The following is a 14,767-nucleotide window of genomic DNA, read 5'->3' on the forward strand; positions in this document are numbered from 1 at the left end:
ATGTAATAACTGTTGGATGGAAACTTGAATTCTGATGATAGTTTATTAATATTTATTTTCATCAAAATGGAGTTTACACTGCTACCAAAATGAATAATTAGCGTTCTCTGGAGGCTCATACGTTCTTTAGCAGTGGTTGGTCTTGTGGTATTTTCTCAGGTTATGTGAAAACGTGATTCTCTCCCTACAAAGGAGGCACCTCATTAATACCAGTCGAAGCTGTGGTTCTTTTCATATGTTTGTCCAACCTTCACCAAACTGCATGTCCATTTTTTTGGATCTATGATTGGATTTATTGCATTTCACTGATTTTTATGTTGTACGATGTCATGGCTGATGAACATGTGATGTATTTAACCAGAAACATTGTGCAGTGATGAACTCAATTTATTATTCTGATTTGTCACAGCCACAAATACACACAGAAATGTAATCAAACAATAAAAACATGTTGCATGGCAGCAATTCTCCTCCACCACCAATGAAACGAAAGACAGCGACTGAAAATACAAAATATTCAAACAAAGAACACATTATGGCTTTTTATCTCTGCTTTACAGCAATGTCAGACACAGGTCTAAACCAATCAAGACATGAATTAAGAAGAAGACACACTGTATTCAAAAGCCATTTCACTGTTACTGGGAACCAGAGTAACACTGTACATCAAACAAACAAAAACAAGCATTACGACTGACACTTCACTTAGATGATGTTATATATGATCTCTAGAAGATCATTATATGTATGAGGTCTGAGCCAAATGAAGATCCTGATGGCACTGTGGCAGAAAGTGTTGGGACTGCAGAAAAGCTTTTGTCAAAAGTGAGGCAGCTTCCAAGCTGTCAGCTCTGGGATGGCTGTTACAGTGCAAGAGGACAGAATCTGAGGCTCAACAGGAAAATTCACGTGGAGGAAAAAAGCTTTTTAACACCAGTTCAGCTTTTCACAGGATCAGATTCAGAGTCACCAGCATGTGTAGGTAAACCGTGTGCTATTAGTTCTTGACACTTTCTGACACTTTTAAATATATTTTATGTAAGAGAACATAATATTGCAAGCATTGATTTTTTTTTTAAATGTAAATTAAAGCAAACCTATGATATTGTACTATTGCCATTAACTTTTATTAAAGGGACTTGCTGACATTTTGAATTTTGTCTGCTTTTACATGATACCGTAGAAAAGGTTATTTTATCTGCTGGTACCAAAAATATCTCACATTCCCAATTCAAAGCAATGCTTCCACTGTGCGTCTGAGGAGAGACTCAGTGACCGTACACAACAACCACAGCTCATCCAGACTCCACTGCTCTCTTGTTACTTTTAATTTCTATTTTTTTCCTCTACAATAATAAGAGAAATGTCACTGAAACAGCTAATGAATGTGTATCTCATAAAAATAAAGTAGTTATGATTATGTCGAGTTAAGCAACAGTCTATGAACAGTTTCTCATCCTACATTGAGACACAGTTAACATTTTCAGCTTCGAGTTTGGTGAAAGCAAAGTGAGCAACAGCAGAAGAAGGTTGACTTTGAGATCTTTGTCACCAGCAGCAGAACATCCTCAGTTCAGACAACAAGTATTTGTGGAAGACCTTGAGCACAGACACGCAGTAGTTTCCCACTGCTGAAGCAATATCACATGTGCAAATCCAACCAGTGATAATTCATATTAAACACTATGCAGGTGCTGCTGGGTCTTTCTTTATGTGATAAAAAACACAATCCAGACCAAAACCATTTTAAACTCACACGTTTCGTCAAAGACACATTGAAACACAGTGAAGACAAAACATTAGACAGACATGCAGTCGTTCACAGCCAGTCACATCTATAATAAATACATATTCAACATCAAACTGTGCAAAAATAAAAGAACAAATCCATCATCCACACACCAGTACTGTGCTGTGGCTGGTGTGCTGTACTGTACTGTTGAGTGCTGATAAAGAGGGTAAAGCCTCTGTGCTGGAAGCAACAAAGAAAGAAGAAAGAAATGAAAGCACGGTCATAAGATGACATAAGCAGCTATGTCATAACTGATCCAAGCTGTCATGAAGATGACTGTGAAGCTACATGTAAAGGGCAGAGTGACTTGGTTCCACACACTGATGCTACACACACCAATGCTAACAATCATCAAGCAACAAATGTTTTATTTTCTCACTTTCTCACTTTTCTGACTGATAAATCCACCATTCATTTTTAGGTTACTTTTTGAAATGGCAAATGTAATTACAAATGCTCCTCACATGTTGATTATTTTTCTGCTTATTTTGTATGATTGTACAACAGCCAAAAACGTAAAAGTATCAAAACATATTCATTTACAATGATACGTAGCACAGCAAAATGGTTTGCTGTTTTTAGTCTATAAATTACTTAATCAATTACTAAAACTTTCAATAATTACTATAACTGTCCCTGCAGGATTTCTAATGCACATGAGCAGGAATACCAAACCAGCTGTGGCTCTCAGTTTCTTCCACGAGATGGTGCAATGATGCAATTACCCATTTTGGTGCAGAATGAGTATGAGTGGAAAAATGAGACGGAGCAGCAAATACTACGCTGATTTAAAAGGAGAGAGAAAGAGAGCAACATGATCACACCCAACAGACCAAATGTTATCCACCTCTCATCTGTTCCAGAAAATACACCCATCCAAAACTTCAGTCAGTCAGAGACAGCAAAGTAAATGTACACAGTTTGAGTCAGATACATGTTGTCAGTGTACATCAAGCTGACGAGGATGCACGTTTTCCCTGCACTGATGGCAGGAGGACATTAAGGAGAAGGAGTCAAACATGGGCTTAGTTCTCAGTGACTGAACTTGCAGTTCATTCTGAGGCTTCCAGCTGCAAAAAGCAATTTAAGATTATTTTTTTTCAAAAAACATTTTTTGAAAGAATTAAGTTGCACAGTTGACAATTGCAGTCAACCTAAAATTCATTTTCACAAAGAGAACTTACTATAAGAACTATAAATAGCCTTGGTGTGTATTTTCAGCTGTGTACTTGTTACCAAAAAGAAGACATCTAAGTTTTGTTTATTTTATTAGTCGTCTCCAGGGGATGTGAGTTTGGTGCCGACTGATGAAGCTGGTACTGTAATTTGATTGGTATAGTATCTGTGTGGGTGGTCAGTTAGCTAGCTTGGGGTAGACACAGTTATCTGTTCCTTAGGCCCATCTGTGTATACATCTGTGATGTGATGTGCTGTGGTTACAGGACCACCTGTTGCTGAGTGATGACAATCTGGTCATTTATCCCACAGACCACAGCTGGACCCATTAAAGTATGAATGCTAACGCTAGTTGGGCCACCTCTTTTCTATAATGCACAAAAAGTAATGTCTTGTGGGAATCAGCGCTAGACAGTAAACTTAACAGTAGAACGAGTGCCACCAAATGTTGAATGTCTTAAATTGCTAATGGTAAGTAACCATCGCTCAAATCAAGATTTGATAGCTATATAGGGCTATGAATTACTCAACTCAATGGCAAACCATGGAAATTGAGAGTGCATCTCCACTGCAGAAATACCTATAATATCTATTTCTGAAATGCTGCTTCTGCAAATATGTAAAAAAAAAAAAAAAAAAAAATAAAAAAAATAAAAATAATAATAATAATTATTATAAATTAAAGGATTTATCCTTTGAAAAATGGAAAGGTGTGTATCTGCACTATAAATAAAGCTTATATTTTTTTGTGTTACATTTTTGAATACAACTTGCCCAAATGTACCAAATAATTTAAGAATATATCCTGTTGTGGCAATTGTGAGTTGATTTTATATACAGACCACAGATGGGTACAGTATCCTAATATGTTACTAAGATCAAGCAAGGAACACAAGGAAATCATTGTTGAAAACTGGACAGTGGCACGATGGAAATTTAAAGACTTGAACTTTAGTCTCTTTCACAATTTCAATGCAAAGGCGAGTTTTTGCTATAATTGCTGAAAGGCTTAAAAAAGTGCCGGTCACGGAAAATGTTTGGATAGCGTCTGACATTATTTTCCATCATGCATGGAACTACTGGTAAGAAGACAAGAAGCAGAAGATATGAAAACCAGTTAGATTAACATAATTACTCACTTGTATCATCGTCACGAGGTGAGTAAATTCAGTGTATCTTAATAGATCTGTTGCATCATTATGGGATCACACTTTCTTGAACAGAAATAAGCATGTTTTCTCAGCATCAGCCTCATTTTTGAACACTGAAACTTGTGTAAACCTTAACCCGTCTGCCTGCCATCATCAGTGGAAAGACCACCTCCCCTATCAAGCCTATAGAACATGAAAAGGGTTCACATGCAAAAAATGAGAGCTTGGCATATTACATTTAATAGATTTCCATTCTTGCTTTCTTTCAAATGCAGAGTGAAGTCAAAATCAATTCAAACAGCTTCCAAAAATTAAACAAATGTTTCGGCCTTTCCCTCCCCTGATGATGCCCCCCTCCCCTATCCGTCTCAAATGACCTCACTGCAGGATTTTCTCTCGCGTGTCAGGTAGTTTGAGGGCCACCAGGCCGCCACACACCAGTGCAGCGAAGGACAGAAGGATGGGGATGGCTTTGGTGATGCCCACAAAGCTGCTGAAGATAGAGCTGCCGAGCACTGCCGCCAGCTTACACAGAGCGTTCAGCACGCCAAAAGCTGTGGCCCTGAGAGACACAGAGACAAGACATAAAACTGTCACTACAACCAGCACTTTGATGGAAGATCTTTAACTGTGACATTTTGTCCGGCCGACAAAGTTTGTACAATAAATTTGTACACTAAACAGAATTGTTCAGCATAGTTGTTTTATTGTATCTTCATTTGGTACCTTTTAGACGTAGGGTACAGTTCCACAGTCACCACCTCGATGCCATTCCATGCAGCTACACTGACACCACAGAACAGGCACTGGAGGGCAATGATTGCTGATTGGCTGAAGCTCAGAAACAGGAAGAAGGTGCAGCCTGCTGAAATGAGCATGGATCCACCTGAGGAGTTCACAGAATTCCTATTGTTGAATCCAGCTCGTCTAACTGTATGTAACATATTTGTGCAACACAGTTTTTTTTCTGCACTGGTGGAAAAGCAGCAACAACCACAATGACTTAAGTCAACAGAACAGAAAACCACTGCAACCACTGCTAACAACCAGAAAGTCAACCCACAATGTTTGACTGGCCACTGATGTGGAGGTGCAAAGATTACAGACACACAACACTGAAACCACAGGGAAAAGAACAAAAGGCTGACAATTTAGTAATGATAAAAATAATCAAATTATAAAACAATGAGACACTTATTCAACAACATGAGACTTGATGTTGTCTTAGACTTGGTGTGTCCATATACATAACATATTACGTCATAATTATGAAACATTAAAGTAATACAGTAATTGTGACCCTTAAAGGTGATCACTTTAAACTACCCTGTCATGAGTTTGATGTAAAATATACGTTTGATATAGTATCATACCATGGGTATTTTTATTGTGATATTTCTAACATTTCATCTACTGTTTTGTCTCATCCTGGCATTTCTCCTTATTGAACATTTATAATAACAGTCATAATTCTGAAGTTTTCCATATTTATTGATGCTTCAAATGCAATATATTGCCCATGAAAATGTAATATTTAATCCATTGTAAATGGCACAGAGGAGGCAGTGTTATAGTGTGGGAGTGCCAATAACATGGCTATCACAGGACACTAAGCTTCATTTACCACTTTGAACTGCAGCAGTACTGCTGGTCCAAACTCAAGCTATTGATCTAAATATGGACTGTGTGTACTGTACTGGATACAGGGGGTGGGATGCAGCTGAAGCATACGTGGACCATGTGGGCTGTGGTGTCTCAGAAAGCATGCCAGTCCATTTAGATTGCAAAGGACAGAGGTGAATTGTCCTTTGTGAGTTTCAGTATAACTTGAAGGTCCGTCTTCATCTTTATTTTCATTCTGTGAATGAAGAGCAGCCCTGAGCTGGGTGTTATGACTGGTTTTTCAAGAGATCTTTACAGCATATTTCAAACCCTTTTTAATAGCCTGGCTTGCTCAATGTGCAGACCCTGTAAAGCACAAGTCAAATATTTCAAAGCAAAAGAACCCACATACTAAACTGATGCTGTATGTTACATAAATAATACACTGTTAAAGACACGGCATTGACAAAAATCATTCTACACACAGATATGTACAAACACGTCCATGACACTGTAATGTAATGTCAAAATAAAGGTTAACAAACTTAAAAAAAAATCACCTATGATCTTGACTCTGCCAATCTTCTCCATGAAGAGAGCGGAGATGATGTTGCCTGGCAACACAGCCAGACTGCCCAGGAAGCTGACCAGGTAAATAAGAACGTCGTTCTCCTCAACAGTGTCCAGGTGACAGCCGTGTTTGTTGTGCTCAAAGGAGGTGTTCTCCATCTTACAGTCGATGAACTTCTCCTCCCACAGGTCTGCAGAGAACAGGGAAACATAAGATGGAACTTATGGAAGAGGGTCAACTGGTGGTCCTTGGACCTGATTCAGGAAACTGCATAATTGGATTTTGATAGAAATCTCTGTTATGCATTGAACTGCCATTCTCTACCTACTTACACACATGGCAGTACATGTCTAAAAGAGCCATGGACTATTGGAGCTAGACAGCTGGTCAGAGTTGGTGGAACACTTTGACATAAATTCTGTCCAGACAGCTTTGGGAACAATGCTTGACCCGAGGGAAAGATTAATCAACTAATAAAGGTTTCTTTGTCATCCACAAATCTTATGTTATTCACTGAAATAGTAACTTCATTATCAGACTGGAGGAAAGGTTGGCCCAACCTTCTACCAAGGCACCATTTATAACGAGTGAGTAAGTGCAGATGATAGATCAAGATATTCATACATTTATTGTGTTTTAGACACACTACAGCCCTTTTTCAGGTCAGCGAGTAAGGAGTCCAGCGAAATAATTTTCTTTTTACCCAAATGTAAATGTCTTATAATTGATCTATACAGCATTAGGAAACTATTTATTAACCATCGATAGAGCCATTAGTCACAACCTAGAAATCCCTTACAAGGGTGCCTTAAAGTTTAGACAAAAAGGTCTAAACCTTTTTTGGAGAAGTAAACTGTAAACTGTGGATTTTGCTGCTAAACACTACATTACCTAAGCAGCCCATTACTGGAATAGGTTATGGATTACAAGCGTTGTGGCTTTGCAATGCAGTGCTGTCAGTATGACATGTCTTACGGTGAAAGACTTGCATATCATGTTTAGCACTGAGTAGCATCTGAGCATTGCAAATATTTGTTTAACCTTTCTGGTTTCCAGTGGTTAAACATGTGTGGAACAACAATCACCTTTGACATAATAATGGTGTCTGAGAATAATGGTTTGCATGGGGCCCACTTGTTTTCCACCTCGACCGCATTGGAAACCCACATATTAAGGAATGAGGTGAAGATGGAGCCAATGAGACTGCTTTTTGTTCAAGTACGGTCCAGTGGACACTGATAGCTGGCATTTGTTCCTGTGAGCAAAGCTTTTGACAAACCTAATATTTAACCTCTAACCTGCAGTCACTCTTATGTTCTGCACTGGAGTAATTCGTTATTTCAGACCCCTGCTCCAGCCGAACCTACCTGTGTTATAGAAGACAGTGGAACGGATGGTGCAGTTCTCAAACACTGTGTCTGTGGACCTGATGTCCTCAAAGCGACAGTCTTCAAACAGTGAGTCCTCAAACTTTACTGACTTCATCTCTATACTGATGAACCTATGGGAATGGGATGGGACACACACACAAGCCAACAGACAAAGAAAACATGGACTCTCACTTCTATAGTTGTGGCAGCATAGAATCAAAACAGACAGAATGGGCTCAACTGTGGTAAATCCAAGATGACCACCACTGATGATAATATCCATGGCAATATTATATATTCAGTGGAAGCCTGTTAATCCCATTCATGATTAGTTGGAGGTTAAACCCAATTCTGTCTGTTCGAATTCTGCAAGAATCATAGAAGTTAAATAATATACAGTAGTGTAACATACTGTATATCTGCACTGAAAACTTTCTCATGCAGAGGTGAAGCATCCTTGAAGATACACTCCATCATTTTGTTTTAGCACCAAACAGTAACCCCAAGTTCCTAAGTTTCCTCCCAGTTCATTTTGAGAGTCAACTGGCCACAAAAGTGCATGCGATTGCAGAGGTGGTTCAATCTGAGTGCAAAAGAAGGCACACAAAGTAGGGTAAGAACCCAATGATGAAGAACGGACTGAGAGCATGAGGCCTTTTAAGTCCTTTTCTTCCATCATGGATCACATGCAGGTTATGTCATGGGATGCTGTCATCCCATTGGCTGCGCATTGAAAGATCACAGCGCCAAAGCGGCGTTGTTGTGTGCCATCTTCACTCGCTTCATAGGTAAACAGTGGCTCACGTAAAGCACCTCTGCTGCTGATTCTGTGTCGAGGGGTCTTCTGTCCTCCCATTGCTGCATACATTTTCATGCTCAGTGGAGTTTTAACATTGAGCTATGAGGAACTTATGGGATTTGAGGGGGGGCTGTCACAAAATCAGGGTTTATCTTCACTGACTTCACCCACATGGATTGTAAAAAAGTATGTTGTTTGTAATATCTGAAACTAGTGATTGAAAGTGTGAAGCCTTCATAAACCTTTCAAGGTTTACTGTCTTCACAGCGCAATTCAATGTTTATTCGTTCTGAGCATTAGCATATGCAACCAAGTGATTACCTGCAGACATATAGCTAATGTTTTGTCAATTCCAGAACATCACATACAACAAAACACAGCATGCAAAACATAGTTTCTCATAACGGCATAACTGCGAATGAAATGATTGATAGCCCTAATAGTAAGACTTAGGCATGGAAGGGAGTCCTGTCCTAAAAGATGAGCCTGTAACTGTAACTAGCTAAATAGCATTTTAGCACACAACATTATGTAAAAAGGTACAGACATTTCAGCTGAACCAAAAGACAATATTGCTTCACTACATTCACAATAAATGTAATAAAGTGTTGATATAATATAATCTCTGGTAAGAAACTTACAGATGATGGTTCTCAAAGTTCCCAATGCTCATTGACAGTTTCCTAAACACAGTTTTTCTTGTTTCTATGTTGGCTATGATATTTGAATTTGGTCAATAAAGACTGGAGAAACTATTTTATTTGACTGATTTTTTTTTCAAAGTGCTGTTTATCTCACATCTTGACTGAACCTAAGCAATGTTAAAACCTCCAATACCTGAAAGGAAATCTGTTTGCTCTGCGTCCAGATGGTGACCCAGGCAGACTTACTTGTCATGGATGTATTCACCTTCCTTATGGATTTGGTTCTCCAAAGAAAAGTTAAAATGGAAGTTCTCTACTCGCTCTTTATGGAACACCTAAACAGAGACAAAGCAACATTAATCAGTTTTCTGCAGCGATGTCAGTATAAAAACCATGAATATGCTTAATATCTGAGATCAAAATTTCACTAAAGCAGCACAAAACTCTCTGTGTTGCTATGAGTTGCATGAATTTTGGTCACCCTACCTTGACCTTGGACTCATACTCCTCGTACTGAAGGTGTTTGATCATGTCAGGGAACCAAACAGACAGACCATAGTAACTGTGACAAGATGCAGATTGAGAGAGGACTGAGTCAATAGAAGGTTCATAAAACAAACAAAATGTAATTGCAACCCAAGCAGACAGACTGCAGCCTCTTCATTACACTGGAGATTAGACTCTTGTCCCTCGGCTTTATAAATATGGTTGTATTGTTTTTTAAATGGCCTCGCTCTTTGTTGTGTCCTTAGTGGACCAGCAGTCTGAGACATCTGGTGTAACTCTGGTCTGTTGTCTTTCTATGATTTCTGTCATGCTGTTCCTCATCAGCATAGATGGTGGTGTAATACATGACATGGTGAACTAACCTGAAGGCCATGCAGAACCAGATGATGGCCATGAAGAGTGTAGCAAACCTCAGTTCTGCAGACAGGAGAGACGCTATGTTCCTCAACACCTGGGACAAATATGCATATAAAGCAGTGAATCATGGACCCTCTATATAAAGTGCTACTGTTTTACAGTTGTACAGATTCTAAGTTTAAATAGTCATTAATCCTACAGATGGGTGGCACCTCTGGCCCTAAACCCTGTTGTGCGAAAACCTCTATCTTATCTCTAGTCTTTGGGACTCTGGAGGGAAACAGGCAACCAAGAGAGGACTACAAAACAAACCCACATCCACCCTCTTCTGAGGCCTCGGTCTAAACAACATGCCTTAATCCACTGAGCCAGCATGTTGCCGGCTTCAGTCTGCTCCTGTATTGGGTGTGATACTACATACCAGCTTACAGAGTGTGAGTGAGCGTACAGCCCATCGTTGCACAGCAGTTCCTGTTGCGGCCTGAATCTCAATAAACTCATCCTCTGCTGTCTTTGGAGCCTTGATGTGAGTCACCTGAAAAGATAAAATACAGTTTAAGATAATATCTGATCTTTGTCCGAGTGGATTCTCCTGAACATATTCTTTTGACCTTTGGACAGAGTCATGGTAACCCTGTTATCCCCTGTTTTCAGTCTTTATGCTAAGCTAAGCTAACTGACTCCAGATATGAGAACGGTGTGGATCTCCTCAGCAAGAACGCAAACTATTTCGTAATGCATTTTCGGAAAAACTCCAATCTCTCAAAAAATAGATGACAGATACTTCTGTCAAATGGGCAGCCGTCTGATCCTGTCTGCACTTGGTATCTGTGCAAATAAATGGTAAATGGTCAGCTCAGCTTGTCTATGTCAGTATTTCATACTGCATGTTTGATGCTAGAGCATGTTTCTAGTGAGAATTTAGTAACATGAGGTCATTAACATTCAGCAACAGATGTGTATCAACACCTTCTAGGCAAAGACAAGGAAGGAACATATCTACCTTCACATCGACTGCCTGCACACTGTCAGCGCCTTCAGGCTGAACCTTGAATTTTCATCCAGTGGGATATACAATGCAGTCTGTTATTTACCAAGCGTATTTAGACAGTTAACTGGGTGTACTGAACTGTAAATCTGACAGGATCACGACAGTTTGTCGTTTTCACAGATATTCCTGGGAAAAATGTATGTATTCGCTGCACATTTGTTCATATCTGAATGATGTATTGGTTACATCCCTACTGGGCAGCAGCGTGTACTCACAGTAAAGACTTTTTCTGGCTGTCCCTTGGCCCTCCAGTTGGTGTCATGGACCTGCTTCAGGATCATCCATGCCTCATCATGCTTTGCATTCTGCTCAACAAACACAGGAACACAGACACATGCATTCAAGCATGCAGGCAGCAATTTAAAAACAATTCTCCAGTATAAGGGGGAAAAAACACATTGCTGGAACTAATTTGCAACATGGTAGTTCAGGTTTAATGAAGCCCACAGAAACATTTGAACTGTGAACTGCTAGTCCTTATGTAAGTACGGGACTAGATGTCAGATGTAAACATGTCTGCAGTCTCACCTCCAACAGGAAGCGGGGGCTTTCAGGCATGAAGGTGAGTCCAACCAGAGACGCAATAGCAGGAAGAGCCGCGACCAGGACAAACACCCGCCAGCTGTGGAACTGGAACTCTGTGCCCATACTGAACCCCCAGCCTGCACACACACACACACACGCACACGCATGCATGTACACTTATCCATTTGACAATAATCTTTGACACCATTCTTTACTTTGACATTCAGAATAATTAGTACTGGGTGTGCTGGTCATGGAACCAGCACACTAAAACACTGCTAAAGGTCCAAGTTGCATAGCACAATGGGATTGCTGGCGTGAGAGGAGATTTTCAAGGTATAGGACATGAAGGGCTGTCCTTTATGTTCATTTTACGAGTCCATTTTATCCAGTTATCTTCTTTCTCTTCCTACTACGACTGTCTTTTATACTATGTGTGTTAAATTGATGAGTAATTACACCTTTAAATTTTATGCAGCAGGTGAGGGTTAACAAGGGGGGTGCCTACTACCTCTATCTCATCCTCATCTGCTTTAACTCCACGTGGGGTCCAACCCCAGGATATAAGATTAATGTTACTAAAAGCCTGATCCTTTGAGTCAAGATAAGATTTCTGTCTCAACTGTCCATATTTGAGTTCTCACCGTATCTGGGTATGATTCCCCAGGCAGTGAACGAAGCATAGATCCCACCAATCATCCAGAACATACACAGCCAGGACAGATGCTCTCCTCTCTTGTCCATCTGAAGAAACTCGGAGAAGTAGGAGTACACAATGGGCACTGTGCCGCCAATACTGAGAGGAGAGAGTGATGATGAGAAAAAAAGCAAACAGAGAGAGTGGTAACTATAGCAAACAATTTAAAAACACAACCACAAAATCAGCATAAACCGGTTTTTATTAATGGGGAAATAATGACACAAAGGAAGAGTTTAATTTAGATTGGTAGAAGAAGAAATCACTGACCACTGAGCTGGAAAAAAAGCTTTTCCATTGTAAAACTATATCCACTAAATAGCAAACTAAAACTGGACATCACGAAGCAAAGTTGAGATACTTCAGTATGATGAACAAAGGGTGAACTTTATTTATATCAATTCCACAAACAGACTAAAAAGCATTAATATTCCTACATGTTGGTGCAGATGTGATATTTGTAGCAGAGAGGGTACATACATATGAGGCAAGCATTGTTGTGGTGCAAACTGTTAGTGACTGTGCATCACATTCACTGTGCTGTGCTCAGTATGTGACCTCCTTTCTGAGTCAGCGTGGCTCCCTGTGGACCACAGTTATTCTGAGATGGAACACGCTGCTGTGCAACTGCAGTGAAACACGAACCAGACTCCGCATATGGACTGTGTGGAGCTTGATTTGTTGCGTGATCTCCATATTAAAAAGCTGCATTAATGGCTGAAAACGCTCTATGACACTCATGAAGCTTGTAAAAGACTAGTGAATAAAACCATTGCTGTGCTAGGATATGTTGCACATTGGTGGCTATGAATGACAGCAAATTGAACATCTGATTTATATAGACAGAGAGAAACAGATTTACCATACATGTTTGTAAAACAACCCCTAATTTTATAAAAATGCATTGTGTTATAATGTTATATGGATATGATTCATTTTCCTTATGATACATCCAATTGATCATTATCATTGATTTGATAACATATGTGCTGAAAAGTGTTAAAGGTATAATATGCAGGATTTTCCTAAAGAGCAAGGTATTGACTCAGACAAATGTGGTCCCCTTCAATCATCACTGAAGTGTGTGGCCCTCTGCCTCTAATTTCATTTTTATTCTTTTTAATTTTGCTGGGGTTGGGATGTTTTTGGGGCAGTGAGTGTGTAGCCCCCAGCCAATAACAGCGCACAGGTGAGACTGAGACTTGGCAGCGAAATGGCAACGTCCAGGTGCCAGACTGTAAGCAGCATGCATGCAAGAGGAAGAGGAAAGCTGTTTACAAAGGAAGAGAGTGTGTGTTTGTAAGTGTTACCCAATGCCAGACAGCAGCCTGAAGAAGAGGAAGAAGCCGTAGTCCTGGGCGAACGAAGACAGGAAGGCAAAGATGCAGTTTATAGCTAATGCCACAATCAGACAACGCCGACGGCCAACTTTGTCTGCCAGACCGCCCCACAGGAACGCTCCCACCATCATGCTCAGGAAGACCATCAGACCTGCAGTGAGAGAAACATAGAGACTGCCTGTGCGCTCACATCAAGGAAACACACTAATTAGACTCTTTTGAGACTTCAAGCGACACATTTCTTTTGCTTTTTAAATCCTGGTGCATTCCGGTTTGTTCAAAACCTCATAAACACGATGATATGGTGAGCATTATATCACCCTTTAATGTCAGCTGCATGCTAATTGGTGTTGGCTTGAAGGTATTGAAGGGAGTGTGTTCCTCCTCTGGTTTGTTTCAAAGCCACCTATTGAGGATTTACTAACTTTGACTAACCTTTTCTCTTTTTTAGTATCATCCTGCTTCATACAGCGAAATGAGTCTATACATGATCCAGCCATCCACTTTACTGGCCTCTACAACCATGTTCTGTTCCGTTGGTGAAATAAACAAACCTTCACAAGCTTGTTCAAAGTCAGAAATTTCACCTTACCACAATGCGTTTGCAACAGCTCGTCCAGCTTTTTGTTATCTCAGGAACAACTTCTAGAGTGTTGTGGTGATTCAACATGTCTGCGGTTTATCTTATTATTATTATTTTTTCATTGTTTATCTTATCTTACTGGAAATGTTCTATCAGCCTTAAGAATTTGGAAATTGTACACATATTAAAACCTTGGCTTACACAGCTAAATAAGATCTCATGAGCTCAGTTTTCACAACAAGAAAACTGGAAGCAAACTCAAAACAACAGTTTGAGAGTTGAATAAGCCCAGCCAGTTATGTACTGACCAGTCAGAGAGATGAAAATGTGTTTCACCTCTTCAATCTCCAAAACCTTGCTATTCATCAAAACCTTGCTTTGTGGTTCTACTGTATTTAATATGAAGCATGAACTGATATGGGCGGACAGCTGAGGAGAAATATGCCATTTTCAGAACAGCTGACAAAACAAACAGCATTTTCTATACTTGCACATGGAGACTTTCAGTACAACAAAATTCAGCTCCCTGCTCTAGTAAGAACAGCTTTAATGCATATCTATTTCCAAACTGAAACATGGAGCATCACTGAAATGCTGCACGG

The 14,767-nt window shown here is 39.8% G+C and overlaps 1 protein-coding gene across 1 annotated transcript in view; it reads right to left on the reverse strand.

Annotated features, from left to right (window-relative positions):
- Window positions 1-352: 352 nt before the first annotated feature.
- LOC139337141 (synaptic vesicle glycoprotein 2B-like) overlaps window positions 353-14,767 on the reverse strand; it is a 38,235-nt gene continuing 23,820 nt past the window's right edge. Inside the window, exons 4-15 of the mRNA XM_070971582.1 lie at window positions 13,553-13,733; window positions 12,190-12,341; window positions 11,549-11,682; window positions 11,236-11,325; window positions 10,391-10,504; window positions 9,975-10,063; window positions 9,592-9,667; window positions 9,352-9,440; window positions 7,660-7,793; window positions 6,282-6,482; window positions 4,846-5,005; window positions 353-4,681 (exon numbers count right to left, since the gene is read on the reverse strand). Coding sequence (XP_070827683.1) covers window positions 4,498-4,681; window positions 4,846-5,005; window positions 6,282-6,482; window positions 7,660-7,793; window positions 9,352-9,440; window positions 9,592-9,667; window positions 9,975-10,063; window positions 10,391-10,504; window positions 11,236-11,325; window positions 11,549-11,682; window positions 12,190-12,341; window positions 13,553-13,733 — 1,604 coding nt within the window. The 3' untranslated portion in view covers window positions 353-4,497. The remainder of the gene's footprint in view (window positions 4,682-4,845; window positions 5,006-6,281; window positions 6,483-7,659; window positions 7,794-9,351; window positions 9,441-9,591; window positions 9,668-9,974; window positions 10,064-10,390; window positions 10,505-11,235; window positions 11,326-11,548; window positions 11,683-12,189; window positions 12,342-13,552; window positions 13,734-14,767) is intronic.

Source organism: Chaetodon trifascialis, chromosome 10 (assembly GCF_039877785.1).
Source record: "Chaetodon trifascialis isolate fChaTrf1 chromosome 10, fChaTrf1.hap1, whole genome shotgun sequence".
Taxonomy (NCBI): domain Eukaryota; kingdom Metazoa; phylum Chordata; class Actinopteri; order Chaetodontiformes; family Chaetodontidae; genus Chaetodon; species Chaetodon trifascialis.